At 26.5% G+C, this 14,220-nt stretch overlaps 1 protein-coding gene across 1 annotated transcript; it reads left to right on the top strand.

Annotated features, from left to right (window-relative positions):
• The first annotated feature begins 145 nt into the window (after positions 1-145).
• LOC117174727 (bifunctional arginine demethylase and lysyl-hydroxylase JMJD6-like) lies at positions 146-12,057 on the top strand. Its single transcript, XM_033364046.1, has 6 exons — positions 146-450; positions 780-904; positions 4,532-4,756; positions 7,169-7,304; positions 11,141-11,270; positions 11,902-12,057. The coding sequence occupies exons 1-6, from the start codon at positions 184-186 to the stop codon at positions 11,985-11,987; spliced, it is 969 nt and encodes a 322-aa protein (XP_033219937.1). The 5' UTR covers positions 146-183; the 3' UTR covers positions 11,988-12,057.
• Positions 12,058-14,220: the final 2,163 nt, after the last annotated feature.

Below are 14,220 nucleotides of genomic sequence, written 5' to 3' on the forward strand. Positions count from 1 at the left end.
GCAACTCAGTCATTTACAGCGTCTCCTACTATATTCACACGGACATAGCCCTGTCATAGTATTGGACCGCATCTCGTTTCAGATCTGGGATCACTGCTCCACCCACGCTCCGGCGCAGATCAAGCGTTGAGCGATTTTCAAAGGAGAGGAGCGAATAGTCCTCGCAGTAAGATAGAAACCACCATGACTGATAGAAACGAGAAACTCGACAAGATTCAATCAAATCCAATAAAAAAATCTCTTGCCAACGCAAAAAAAGATCTGGGATTGGTCCTCGATAAAATTGATACTACCGGATTTTCGGTTCGTGCATTTCGACTCTGGCGCGCTTATCTGGAGTTGCGTCCATTTCGTGTGTCTCGTTTTTGGATTCTTTGGATTTTTTCAGTTTCTGCCTGGGTTCTTTATTTTTCAATAAATAACTACATTTCTTCGATCAAATATGATAGAGTAAGTCATTGGTCATTTTTTTAACTGGGAATTTTTATTCGAAATTTCACTGATTACTTTGTGAGACAAAGGTTTTTTAAACTAGGTCTCCCAAAGAGTGTTTTCTTAATTTTTGTTATAATCAGCTTCAAGCAATTTAATTTCTTAAATAAAAAATTAATTGCTGAAAGCAAAAAAAAAAGATTTTTCTAGAAAAAGAAAAAAGATTCTAATTTCTTTACACATTCTGTATTTTATTTAGATCTTATTTCTTATAATAGATTCGAAAATGGATAAGAGTTAGGAAGGTTTTTTTTTCAATTCTTTAAAAAGTATGTAATATTTTTTAGTGTTTGGTGGAACAACCTTCGTTAGCTCAGAAATTTTTTCGTCCTGCAGTGGATTGTTCTATGTGCATCGACGTGCAACAGGTTGAAAGACTTTCTAATTTGGATCCTATTACATTTGAAGAACGGTAATTGTTTCAAGATACTACATTTTATGTTAATTGCATCAATTTTTTATAAGAATTAAAAAACCCTCAATGTTAGAAAATTTCTTCATTCACTTCCAGATATTGAATTTTAAATCAGTTTATTTATCAATTCAGTTTGTGGTTTCCATTTTATTATATAACAGGGTGTTTGGCGCTCTGGAAAATTTGGGCATTTTCCAGGAATTATGTGCAACTTTAATTATACGGTAAAATGCTGTCCCGGTCCACAAGAAATATTTCACAGTCATTAGAATGTTCAAAATCGAAATCTTGAAGGTGAAATTTTCTTTATTTTAAGTAATCAAATTAAAACTAAGCTGCTAGTTGAAGCATTCAAAGTGGAACTTTTTAAAATATATATATGATACTGAAGCAATTTTAAATTAGAATCATTAAAAATTGAACGATTTTAAATTTCGTTTAATGTTAAACAATTCTTAAATTAGAAGTTAAATTATTTTAATTTTAAGCCGCTTGAAATCAAAAATTATTCAATTGTTATTTGCGCTTAAATATTAAAAAATCTAATTTACATATTAAAAAATCTAATTTACCTATTAAAAAATCTTACTAAGGAAACAATACGAATTCAAACGTTCAATGTTTAAATTTAGCGCTCTGAAAATTTTCCGTTTCAAGCCCTTCTGTTTGAAACTTTATTTTTATTTTTTTCGAATTGTTTTGTTTTGCATATATTTGATTTTTAATTGCTCATTTTAAAGAAGCAGTCAAATATTGAAAAATATTTTTTAAATGTTCGTTTAAATTTAAAAAACTCAAAGCTGCATGTGTTAAAAGTGGAATATTTTTGGAATGGAATGGCATATTTTTATTTTATTTTTAATATGTTCTTTAACAATGCATTTGTATTTGCAGATGAACAACTTGGAATGTTTTTTTCAATTTCAATTAAATAAATAATTAAAAATAAAAAAATAAATAACAATTAAAAATTGTTTTGTGATTGGTTTAAAGTCAAATATTCCAGAATTACACATTTTTACCTGTATGATTTCATATTAATTATTGAATCGAACTTAGGGCCCATTCAAGTATAGTAATACGTAACGCTTTTTCATGACATTTATATTATGATATATGAAATTCATGATAATTCAAAATATTAAATAGACTTTTCTTTAAAATTTTGTGAATTCCATAAATTTCCTTTAATTTCTCTACATTCTGTGTCATTTCGCGGTCATCACCATGTTTAGAAATTCTTAACTTCAGGGTGAAAAATTCAAAAAAGGTCTAGAAAATCTTTTTTTCCAATACATTCTATTCATGTTTTAGTGAACAACAAATTATTTATTTGTTCTGGTAAATGGACGACTGAAAATTCCAAAAAAATAATATTCCTGATACTATAAAATTATCTGAAGAGAAAATAATGTAAATAGAAAATTCCCAAATTATATAATTTCCGAAATACAAAAATCCTGAATTGGGAAATTCCCAAACAGTTTATAATGTTGTACCAAATTTGAACATTTTCGAATAATAATATTTCCGATAGTTTATAGTATTGCCAAATGTTCAAATTTTTTATTAATAAAATTCTCAACAAAAAATGGCCGAATTATAAAATATTACACACTGTAAAATGCCAACAGTAGAAAATTCCCGAATTTAAAAATTAAAAATTAATGATTTTCCATCAATATTATCCATATATTAAGAATAAAATAATAAAATATTTTAATCAAAGAATTAAACAAAATTTAATGTGTTTTCAAAATTATTGTTTAAATTGTAAATAAAAATAATTAAACAAAATTTCTCAATGCAGGTTTTTCTTTTAAAAATTTGCTTAGATGTTTTTCTAAATTATTATTCTTGTAATACAAATTTTGTTCTTGTCTGTTCTTTTGCGTTGAGGATTATTTTTAAAAATTATTTTTATTTTTTATTAAAAAAAAATATATATCAAATTATAAGTCGGCAATTTTCTGTTACAAAATTACATTATTTTCAGAAATTTGGTGTCAGAAGCAATAACAATTGAATGATTATAATTTTTTCTTAACTGAAAATTTTTTATATTACAAGATAAATTAATTTTATTTTAAATCGTCCAAAATTAATAATTTTTTAATTTTTATTCATTTATCAAAAACTTTGTTTTAAAATATTTTTAGATATATTTTTTAAAACTATTCTTTCAAAGTAAAAAATTATTTTAAATTTTCAGAGGTATCTTAACAAAATCTGTATTATTTTAAACGCTTAAAATTCGACGTCTGCTGTGTAGAAACATTTCTATTTTATATCTCGATAGATAAGAATAATGAATCTTTGCGTATACGGACGATGATTTTCAAATGTCTGCAGATTTTGTTTGTTTTTTTTTTTTCAATGAGAAATTTACATTTCTCTCGCAAGATATTCAAATGATAATTTCCTATCTGGTAATAACACATTTTTGTGAAGTTTCTGAGTGCGCCTTTCGGAGAGCGTTTTAAATTCTGGGCGAGTAATATTAGTATTAAATTCTTGATTGAAAAAAAGATCTTTCCCTTTCTGCCCCACTGGGAAACGAACAACACAACTTCTGAATTCCGAAAAGATTAAGATGTTTTTTCAAACCGGAAATCACAAGATCTGTGGTTCTTTTTCCAGTTTAGCGAAAATGGAAAGAACTTTTTTTTCAAGAAAATATTTAATGTGACATTTAAAAATATTATTTTGCATCTACTCTGATTAAGACGCTAAGCATTTTCTGTTATTGAAGATTCTTAACTTGGTTGATATTGTGGATTTTCTGCCTCCATGGTTTTGGAGGGTTATCTACTGTCGGTAAACTACCATTCGCTAATGATATAACAGATTCATTTGAAGTGATATTAGTGTTCTTTAAAAGGAGAGTAGTTTGTACACTACTTACCTTATTTATACGATTCTACGTAATACGCCATCATTTTCTCACTTGCCACATGTTCCTATTCCAACATCAAGTAAGACATGTTAATAAACAATTACAAAAGGAAAAACACAAGTTGAATTTGTTATTCTAATTTAAAATTCCCGCGAAGACAAATGCCACTTTTACTGACAGTGCATTTTTGGTAGTACAATCAAGTACGGCCTAGCTATAAGCATCAACAGTTCTTAGTCGGCTTCCTGCTCAATTCACGGAATTGCTATACTACTTTACTGTCATTTTTTATCATTTACAAGATTTTTTCGAAAAACCAGATAGTAGGCGCACATTCCACCGCTGCGAAGCCTCTTTCTAGGCCTAGAAAATTTTCAAAGTGCATGTTTAATACCATAAAACCAAATTATCATCGGCCGTTGGTAGATTTTCAGAGTTTTATGGATTTCGCTATTTTTGTGCACCTCGTTCTAACAACCTTTGGAACAAAAACGAAATGAATCAATTAATTAAATAGTAATAACAATTTAATAGTTCAATTCGAGTTAATTCCGATCTGGGAATATGCCGGGAATTCGAAAACGAAATTTCGCTGGACACGCTGATTAGAGAAAGAAAATGTTATAAATTAAAACAAATGTATCATTTTTGTGTATCTTTTATTAAAATAACAATTAAAATATTCCACTGAACGAAGGTTTGGTAAATCTTGATTTCAAATTGACCAGATTTGCCTACACGGGGAGACCTGTGGTAATCGTCGATGGGGCGGCCAATTGGACGGCAATGGAAAAATTTTCATTTTCATTTTTCAAAGATTTGTATCACAGACAACGTAGCAATTGTCAATTTTTTCCATATCAAACAGAATTTCGTAATCTGCATGAAGTTTTAAATATGAGCGCCGAACGAGCACAACTCAAAAGCGGTACAGCACCTTGGTATGTTGGATGGTAAGTGTTGATATTTCATTTTAATCTTTTTTTTTTAAATTTAATTAATATTATCGATTTTACAAAATTTGTATCTCTAATATTTCTTAATTATCAAAAGTGCCTTAACCAATAACAATTTTAAGTGAAACAAAATTGGAATCATAATGTTTTTTAATTTAATTTTTCTATATCTGAATTAGGGAGTTTTAACTGATGTTTAGTAAAGTTCTAACCATTGGCTTACCTACAATTCAGTCATTATTAGTTATTCAGTCAAAATCAATGATTTTTCAGTCAAATGTTGATTCATTCAGAATTAGAGGCTTTATTTGCAGAAATAACTATTTTTATTGCTGATCAATTTTGACCTTAAATCAGTTTCTTCAATGATGAAAATTCATGCAAAAATGGTTCATTCGTAAAGAATAGAATGGTCACCAGAGTTCTTCATAAATAAAAAAATATATTTGAAGGCTGAAATTGAAATCTTTTCTATACCAATATAGTTTTGGACTAGAATTTATGTCTGGATTTAAAACTTTACTATTTTATTGAAACTTTAATTCTTTTGTCGTAATTTTAACCATTTTGTTTCAGTCATCTTTTTTATCGAACAATTAAATGCTTTTTTGTAAATACGTCATTTTCGATAGAAAATTTGTTCTTTTGGATGAAATTTTTAACTATTTGGTTAATAAGTAATCTCTTCTGGTCTGAACTTCAACTATTATGTCGCACTTTCGTGTTCTTGAATAAAAAAATGCGCCCTTCTGGGGTTTTGAAAATAAATCTGTTTTGTTAAGGATTCAGCTATTTTGTTGAAAATTTGTATTTTTGGTTAAACACAATTATCTTTGATTTAAAATTAAAATAATTTTTGTTTGAAATATCAACTATTACATTTTTCTTTAAAAATTCATCTCCTTTTTGGTTGACAATTGGACTACTTGGTGTAATGTGGAATTACTTTGTTAAAAAATATTTCTTTTGGTTGAAGATCTGTCACTTTGGATGAAAATTTAACTGTTTTGTTGAAGATTCATGTATTTTGTTGAAAAATGGTATTTTCTGGTAAAAAAATAACCTTCTTGAATGAAGGTCAAACTGTTTTGTTAAAAATTCAATTATTGGGTTGAATGTTCATCTCTTTGGTCGAAAATTGAACTTTTTTTTTAATTCGTCCTCTGGGTAAATTAAACTGTTTTTTTTTTTAATTTAAAAGATTATTCTTGTTTGGCACCAATATCAACGTTTTTCGTCGAGAATTAATATTTTTGGATTGAAAATTCAATTGAAAATGTATCAATTCCATTTTTTGTTGAAAATGTATCTTTTTGGTTGAAAATTTAAGTGTACTTGGTTATAAGTAGAACTACTTTATTATTTTTGTTATAAAAGATTCATTATTTTTGTTGAAAATTCTTCTCTTTGGTTGAAAAATTAACTGTTCGATTAAAAAATTGTTTTTTTTTGTTGAAAATTCAACTGTACTTGATTATAAGTTAAACTACATTATTAAGATTTTATTGTTTTGGTTGACGATTCATTATTTCAGTTAAAAATTCTTCTCTTTGGTTGAGTAATTAACTATATAATTGTAAATTCGTCTTTCTTGGTGGAAAGTTCATCACTTTGGTTGAAAATTCAACTGTTTCGTTGAAAATAATTTTTTGGTTGAAAATTAATTTTCTTTGAGTGAAAATTTAACTATTCCATTTTTTTTAATTTTTATATTTTCTTGTTAAGAATTCAAGTGTTTTTGAAAGATTTATGTATTTTGTTGAAAATTCATCTATATTTAAAAAAATAATGGAACTGTTTTGTTAAAAAACTAACTATTTGGTTATACGTTCGTATTTTTTGTTGCAAATTAAATTTCTTGGTTACAAATTTATCTCTTTTTGTCTAATATTCAACGATGCTTGGTTGAAAGCTGAACTTTATTATTAAAAATTCATTTTTTTGTTGTAGAAGATTCATCAATTAAGTTGAAAATGCATTTCCTTGGCTGACAAATAAACTATGTTTTACAAATTTGTTTCATATTGAATTTAATATGTAACTTAAAGGCTTTCACAGATTTGGTCATTTTTTATTCTAAAATGCTGTCATTTTTCTTAAACTGAAAATAAAAATTAAAGGGAATTTTCTTACTTCTTAAGCAATGATTTTTCGAATTATTCTAAAATATATCTTATATTTTTTTATAAAAAGTCAGTTTGTTTCTTCTCAGAAAAAAACTAAAAATTCTAGTTCGGTGTATTTGAAGAAACGAAAAAAAAAAGAATTTTATCGGCCATGCTTAAGGATTTTAAATAAACTTTGTGAAATCTTTTAATTAAAAAAAAACAATAAATTTATTTCTGAAAGATAAGTTCAAAGGTATTAGTAATAAATTATTACTATTTTATCTATTGTATTCAATTTCAGGAGTAATTGTGACAAAAGTATCGGTGCAGTTCTTAGAGAATACTATCAGAGGCCATATTTCCTACCAGAAACTGCAGAAAGTGGAAAAACTGATTGGATTTTTATGGGTAGTCCTGGATATGGAGCTCCTATGCATGTAAGTTATTGGGAACTTTTATTCGTTTCTAATATTGTAAGATTTTTAATCAGCTCCAAAAATATAATAATTTTCGATGATATAATGAGGGAATGTACATTGATTATGAAAGAATAATTTTTGAAGTTGTAGACTCCTTATTGTAAGGATTCGTAAGATTTTTGTGACCTTCCCCCCCCCCCCTCTTCCTACGTGAGATTTGATATCTTGTTCAATATAAAAAATATATAAATTATTTTCCCTGTCAAGGAGACATCAAAAGATTTTTAAGTTTTTCAGTAATTTGAAAGAAATTCAAGTGATTTTAAATTAATTTAAAGGGCAAAAAAGTGTTTCAAAGAATTAAACGATTTTTTAGGGATTTAATGAGATTTCAAGATATTTCAAAAGATTTCAAGGGATTTTACAAGATTCTAAGGCACTTAAAGGAGTTTAATCAGATTTCACGACTTTTTGCGGCATCTTAAGTAATTTTAAGAGATTTCGAAATATTTAAAAAAAAGTTATGGCATTTCAAAGAATTTAAGAGTTTAAAAACAGTTTAAAAACAAAATTTTAGAACAGTTTTGGATCTGATGTATCTACAATTGTTTTGTATATTTGTTGAATTTAAAAGGATTTGAAGTGAAATCAAAATATTTTTACGAATGTTAAAAAATGTCAAGGCATTTTAATTGGATTTTAATGTTTTAATTAAAAACATTTGAAACATCTCAAAACGATTACACGGGATTTCAAAAGATTTTCAAATATTTCAATACATTTTAAGGGATTTGATTAAATTTTAAGACTGTTAAAACGGTTTCAAAAGTTCAGGAAATTTCAAAGGATTTCAAGACGAGTTGAAAATGTGTCATCATCCACAAATTCCGATATTGCTTGTAAAATTCGCATTTTTTTAAATTTATATTTTTTTTTAATTAAAATTAAAATATTTTTTCTTTGACATACAAACTATGACATTTTTCATCGTAAAGTCATCTTTATTTGTTAAATATTTAACTGCTTCGGTTTAATGTTGAACGAGTTTTTTCCAAAATGAATTTTTTGTAGAACTTCTTAGTTGGAAATTCATTTTATTGTTTGAAAATTCATTATTTCAGTTGAAAAATAAATATATATTTTTTGAAGATTCATCATCACTTTGGAATCTTAAAATTTAAATATTCTCTTTTGTAAGATTTTACATTATTGCTCAATATACAAAAATATGTCGATTAGTATTTAAAAGAATTACACCTCTTTTTTAGACATTTAACTTCAAGGACTTTAATCGGATTTCAAGAGTTTTTATGGGATTTAATGTAATTTTAGAAAATTTCTAAATATTTCAAAATAATTAACGAAATTTTAAAGAATTGAAACGGATTTTAAGAGAAACCGAAGTCTTTTAAAAATTTTTTGGGGATTTTAACTAAATTTTAAAAATTGCAATAATTTAATACGATTTCAAGGGTTTTCAAAATATTTTTGAATATTTCAAAGATTTTAAGAAATTTTCTAAGATTTTAAAAAGTTTTATCCAAATTATAACCACGGATTTTAGAAGATTTTTAAACATTTGATGGAATTTCGAATATTTTAAAGAATTTAAAAGATAGTTAGAAATTTTAATAGCTTTTAAAAGATTTTTAAGGTTTGTCAAAAGATACCGAAGTACAAATTTTGAAGAACGTCTGGTGGTTTTAGTGAAACTTTGAAGATTTGAAGGAATTTGTAGGTATTCAATACGATTTCGCGAGATTTTAATAGATTTTCAAATATTTACAAATGTTTGAAGTGGCTTTATCGGATTTTAAAAGATTTAAAGCACTTTTGATGATTTCATGGGTTTTCAAAGAATTTCATAAGATTTGAAATTGTTTTATCTAAAGACTATCCACGGATTTGGGTATTTTCTAGAATTAATGGCACAATTAACGAATGTTAAGATTAATATGTTTTAAAGACATTTGGCAATTATTTCAAGAATTTTAATTTTAAATCGTTTTTTTTTTTTAGATTTGCAAACATCACACGGAAATTCTAATATTTTAAAGAATTAAAAGTTATTTTGAGGAATTTTAATTGATTTAAAAAGATTTGTAAGGATTGCAAAAATATACCGAAGTATTATCACAAATTTTGAAGAACGTCTCGGGGTTTTAATTAAATTTTGAAGATTTGAAAGAATTTGAAGGTATTACAGACGGTTTCATGCCATTTCAACAGATTGTCAAATATTTTAAAGGATTTATAGGTAGTTTTTTTATTTGAAGAGAATTAAAGTGTTTTTGATAATTTCGTAGGATTTCGAAGAATTTTATGAGAATCGAAATGGTTTTATCTAAAGAATATCCACGGATTTGAGTATTTTCCAGAATTAATGGCACAATTGAGGAATGTTAAGAGAAATATTTTTTAAGGACATTTGGCAATTATTTCAGAATTTTCATTTGTGTAAACTATTTTTCCCCTCTACCCGAGTAAAAATGCTTCGACTTCAGTTCGACTTGGTTATGTCTTGAGTTCGTATCCAAGACATCGATGTCTGGCTGCGTTTTAAAACTGAGTCGAGACAAAGGCCTTCGTCTTACTTTAATGCCCACGACAGGTAAAACGGCGTTTACTTGTCTTAAGTCGAGCCTTGTCTTGGCTAAGACGACATTTGCTTGACTCAAGACGAGCCTTGCCTTGGCTGAGATTATCGAACGTTTTTTGGCTCATAAATGAGATCAAAATTGATGAATGCAAATTGTAATTAATAAATTAGTTATTTTTAATTTAAAAATTCAGAATCGGTGGGTCTGAACAAATATAAGCCTTAACAATTGTCTTCAAAAAAATAAAAATTGTAACTTTCCAGAAGGATCTTCTAAGCCGTTAGAAGTACGTAAAAACAAACAACATTTTCCGTATCATCGTCCAACAAGTATAATACAAATAACTATCCGTAAATAAGTTGATTTAATACATATATTCTATAAAATTATACAAGATTGTTTAACCATTAACGAAGATTAGCTTTTATGACTGTTAGAATTACACGTTTTGATAGGGCGGATATACGCTCCAAGTTATAAACCGCACGTGTTGGAGTCATACAAATTCGACTCAAGAGATAAATTTATATCTTCAAGACATACAAACTTTTCTCCAAGACATAAATTGAAGCCTGGCTCCGTCTCAAAACTGAGACATGCTCAAGTCGAACTTTTCGACTTCAGCATGTCTTGATTGGGCGCAATTCAAGTCGAACTCAAGTCGAAGCATTTTTATTCGGGTAAGTGGGAAAAAGTGATTCTTTTCTGGAATTATTAGCGACGCAGTTAATAAATGTTAAGTGCGATATTTTTTGTGAAAGATGGTTTTTGTTTATTTAAACAAATAGTAATCACTTGCTTCTTTTCATAGAAGAAATGGAGAACACTCCAGTGTTTCCTTGTTCTAATCACTTTTACCATATTGCCCATTAATTAGGATTTTCTTATTTTAACGAAATTGATATGAAAAATAACTACCTTCAAAGCAACTGAAAAAAATTGTTTGAAAAATAATAAATGTTTTAATAATTACCAAATATGTTAAAAAAGAAATATTACTCTTGACATTCAGCAACTGTTTCATTTATCCCGAAACATGATAAATTTTCACGATTTACAGGGCGAAAAATTGTATAAACAATTAAAAAATAGTCAAAGAATACTAGGAAGTTTATCACTTATTGAATTATGAAGAAAGAATAAAATAAAATATCATCTTCAGCTTGAATTTGACATAAACCTGTTATTTTGCATTTTTTTCCTAGGACATTAAATCAAAACACCTGATTATTATTAACAATAAAATTCTTTAAGGTTGATGACGTCTCGAATCCTTCGTGGCAAGCTCAAATTAGAGGGAAAAAATTATGGATTTTAGAACCACCAAGGGAATGTCATTATGCATGTAAACGACTTGAAGTGACTGTCAATCCTGGAGAAATATGTAAGTTCAAAAATATTTTTATCTTACAATGTGAAATAATTTACAAAATTTGAAAGTCATTAAAGGAGATATCGAATCAAATAATCTGTAGATAATAAATATAATGCAATATTTTAAATTTCTTGATTTTGAAAACTTCCGGTAAAATTGCTGTGCTATTTTAGAATTTAAAAGAAAGGACAAAATTGATTAGTAATAATCAATTCTTAAATTAAAGTCAACATTATAATTTTGAGGTGCAGTATGCAGAAAATGAAAAGCAGGAACACTTTTTTTTCTAGGATATCATTTTGTGGTAATAATGTTCACATTTGCATTTTTTAATGTTTCCATTTTTGGCCGTCAGCGTTCTCCTGTCGCGTACTATATGTAAAATGAAAATGTAAAAATAAATTTAACTAAATTTAATATAAATAAATTACTTTATTGGTTATAATATGGGTCGTTTTTCTCCTATTTTTAATTAAATCAATTATATAAATGCCTCAAATACTTGTTTCGAAAGTGGCATGTTTTCATAATTATTTTCAACGTCAATTTTGAAAATTGCTGTTATAGAGGAACATAAATTAAAATTAAGAATGATTATGCAATTTAAGAAAAAACGGTTAAAAATAATATTTTTTTATAGTTGTTTTAGATACAAACTGGTGGTATCATCAAACCAAAATCATTTCTCAAGATATGAGTATCACTATAGGGGCTGAATATGACTGAAGGTGGTTCAATTTTTTCAAGTTAAATATTTGAAAGTCTAGACTGTTGTACATCGAAAAAATTCTTATTATTAAATTGAATGTGTAAAAAAATAAATTTAATTATTGCACAAATGCATCTATGTTGTCTGAATATTCATTAATATTTTTTTATTAATAGCAATTAATTAGAAATTAAAAATAATTCCAAACCCAGACGACTGAAAAATCCCGAAAAAAATCTCCGAGGCTATCAAAATTCCGAAATGAAAAATTTCAGAATATTAAAAATTTTGAATTGAAAAATTCCTGAATAATAAAATTATCAAAGAATAAAAACCTGAAAAATAAAATTTCGACAAAGTAAGATTCCCGAATTGGCAAATTCCTGAATAATAAAATTTCCTAATAGTAAGATTTCCAAGTTTGAACATTTTGGAACACTTAATAGTATTACTGAATCGGAAAATGGCAGAATAATCAAATTCCTAAATATAACAATTTCCGAACAATGAAATTCCTGGGTCGACTTCAAAATCCTAAAAAAAAAATGCCCGCCCTGTTAAATTACTGAATCCGAAAATTCAAGAATAATAAAATTCCCGGATTGGAAAGTTCCCGAAAAATAAAATTCTTTGGACGACTGAAAAATTCGGAATAAAATATTATTTATTTATTAAAAATACAATAATAAAATATTGTTATAAAAATGATTATTATTGATCAAAGTTAAAAAGTTATCGTTTGAATTTAAAATAGCAATTCTGATTGTTGTATTTTTAATAAATAGATCATATTTATGACAAACATTTTTTTAATTTTGAGATTCTTATTATTCGGATATTTCATTACTCAGAAATGTTATTATTCGGGAATTTTTCAATTGAGCAATTTTATTTTTCGGGATTTTTCAGTTTACATAAATTCTTGAACAGTTTATAATATTACCGAATTGTAGAATTTGCGACACTACATAATATTACCGAATTTCAAAATTCCCAAAAGTTGGCGAATTATAAAATGTTCGAGAGAGAACATTTCCAAAATTAAACAATTTAATTTTTTATTTATAATTTTAATTACATTATTAAAATTAAAATTATGATATAATTTAAAATTGTCTTATTTATAAGCATTTTTAATTGCTAATATTCGGGGATTTTTTTAGTTCGGTTATTTTATATTTCGGCAATTTTCTTTCGGGATTTTTATTTTTCGAGAATTTTTTTATTCGGAAGTTTTATAATTCGGGAATTTGCAGTACGGGAATTATACTTTTCGAGATTTTTCGTTGGTGGCTCCAATTCCTTGAAAAAAACATACTCTCTCAACTAAATTAGTAAAATTCCACTGAGGTTTAGTCGTACGGGACTAAAAATTAGTTCAATAAATTCCTACAAATTAATTTAAATATTCATTAACTCAAAAATCATTATTTGGGAGTAATTTTAATTTAACTCAAATTTGGCTAAATATATTATTATTTTGATTTTCGCACATCTCAATAATTGCTCTGGTTGAAGAGTATTTTTTGAACTTGGAAAAAATGTTTTAATTAACAGAAGTTTTTGGGTATGATACAAGTTTTGTATTTTACAAGCCTCTTGTGGAGAGAGTATTTCGCAATTTAAAAAAATGATTAAGCCGTATTTTGATAAAAAAAAAAATTACAGGTAGCGAGTTTACCAGGTCACACATTTCCTTACTGAACTAATAAATCGATGAAAAGCTATCCTATATGGTATTGAAATACGTGATCTGCTAGTTAGAATGCAGTATTTTACGCGCCAGGCAGATGTCTCTGATCTCCTCATCGCAGCATTGAAATCTTATAAAAATTCAAAATTAATTTTTAACCAAATTTTATTTGGAGTTTTTGGAAAAAATTATGCTTTTTTAATTTTCTGATTTTTTAAATATTATTTATTCTTTTAAATTTTCTTTTTTTATGTTGATTTTTTTCCAAAATTAATTTTTTTCACAAGTTTAGAAATTTTAATCTTTATTTTAAAACAAAAAGGATTTTTAAGGATTTGATAATTTCAAACTTTTGAAAGATTAAAAAAAATTGTCAATATTAATCGATTTCAAGTGTAACATTATTTTTTAATTTTCAGCCTTTAAAATTCATTAGTTTTAATATTTTCACACCACCAAATTGAAATTGTTGTTCGCAATTAAGAATAATTTCTTAAAATAGAAATACTTTAATCATGTATAACTGCTTATTTTTTGAAACATAAAAATTAAAAAGT

Source organism: Belonocnema kinseyi, chromosome 6, assembly GCF_010883055.1.
Source record: "Belonocnema kinseyi isolate 2016_QV_RU_SX_M_011 chromosome 6, B_treatae_v1, whole genome shotgun sequence".
Lineage (NCBI taxonomy): Eukaryota > Metazoa > Arthropoda > Insecta > Hymenoptera > Cynipidae > Belonocnema > Belonocnema kinseyi.

Coding starts and splice junctions, on each gene's coding strand:
- LOC117174727 (XM_033364046.1), top strand. CDS start 184: ATGACTGATAGAAACGAGAAACTCGACAAGATTCAATCAAATCCAATA. Junction 4,757..7,168: donor GCACCTTGGTATGTTGGATG/GTAAGTGTTGAT, acceptor ATTCAATTTCAG/GAGTAATTGTGACAAAAGTA. Junction 7,305..11,140: donor GATATGGAGCTCCTATGCAT/GTAAGTTATTGG, acceptor AAATTCTTTAAG/GTTGATGACGTCTCGAATCC.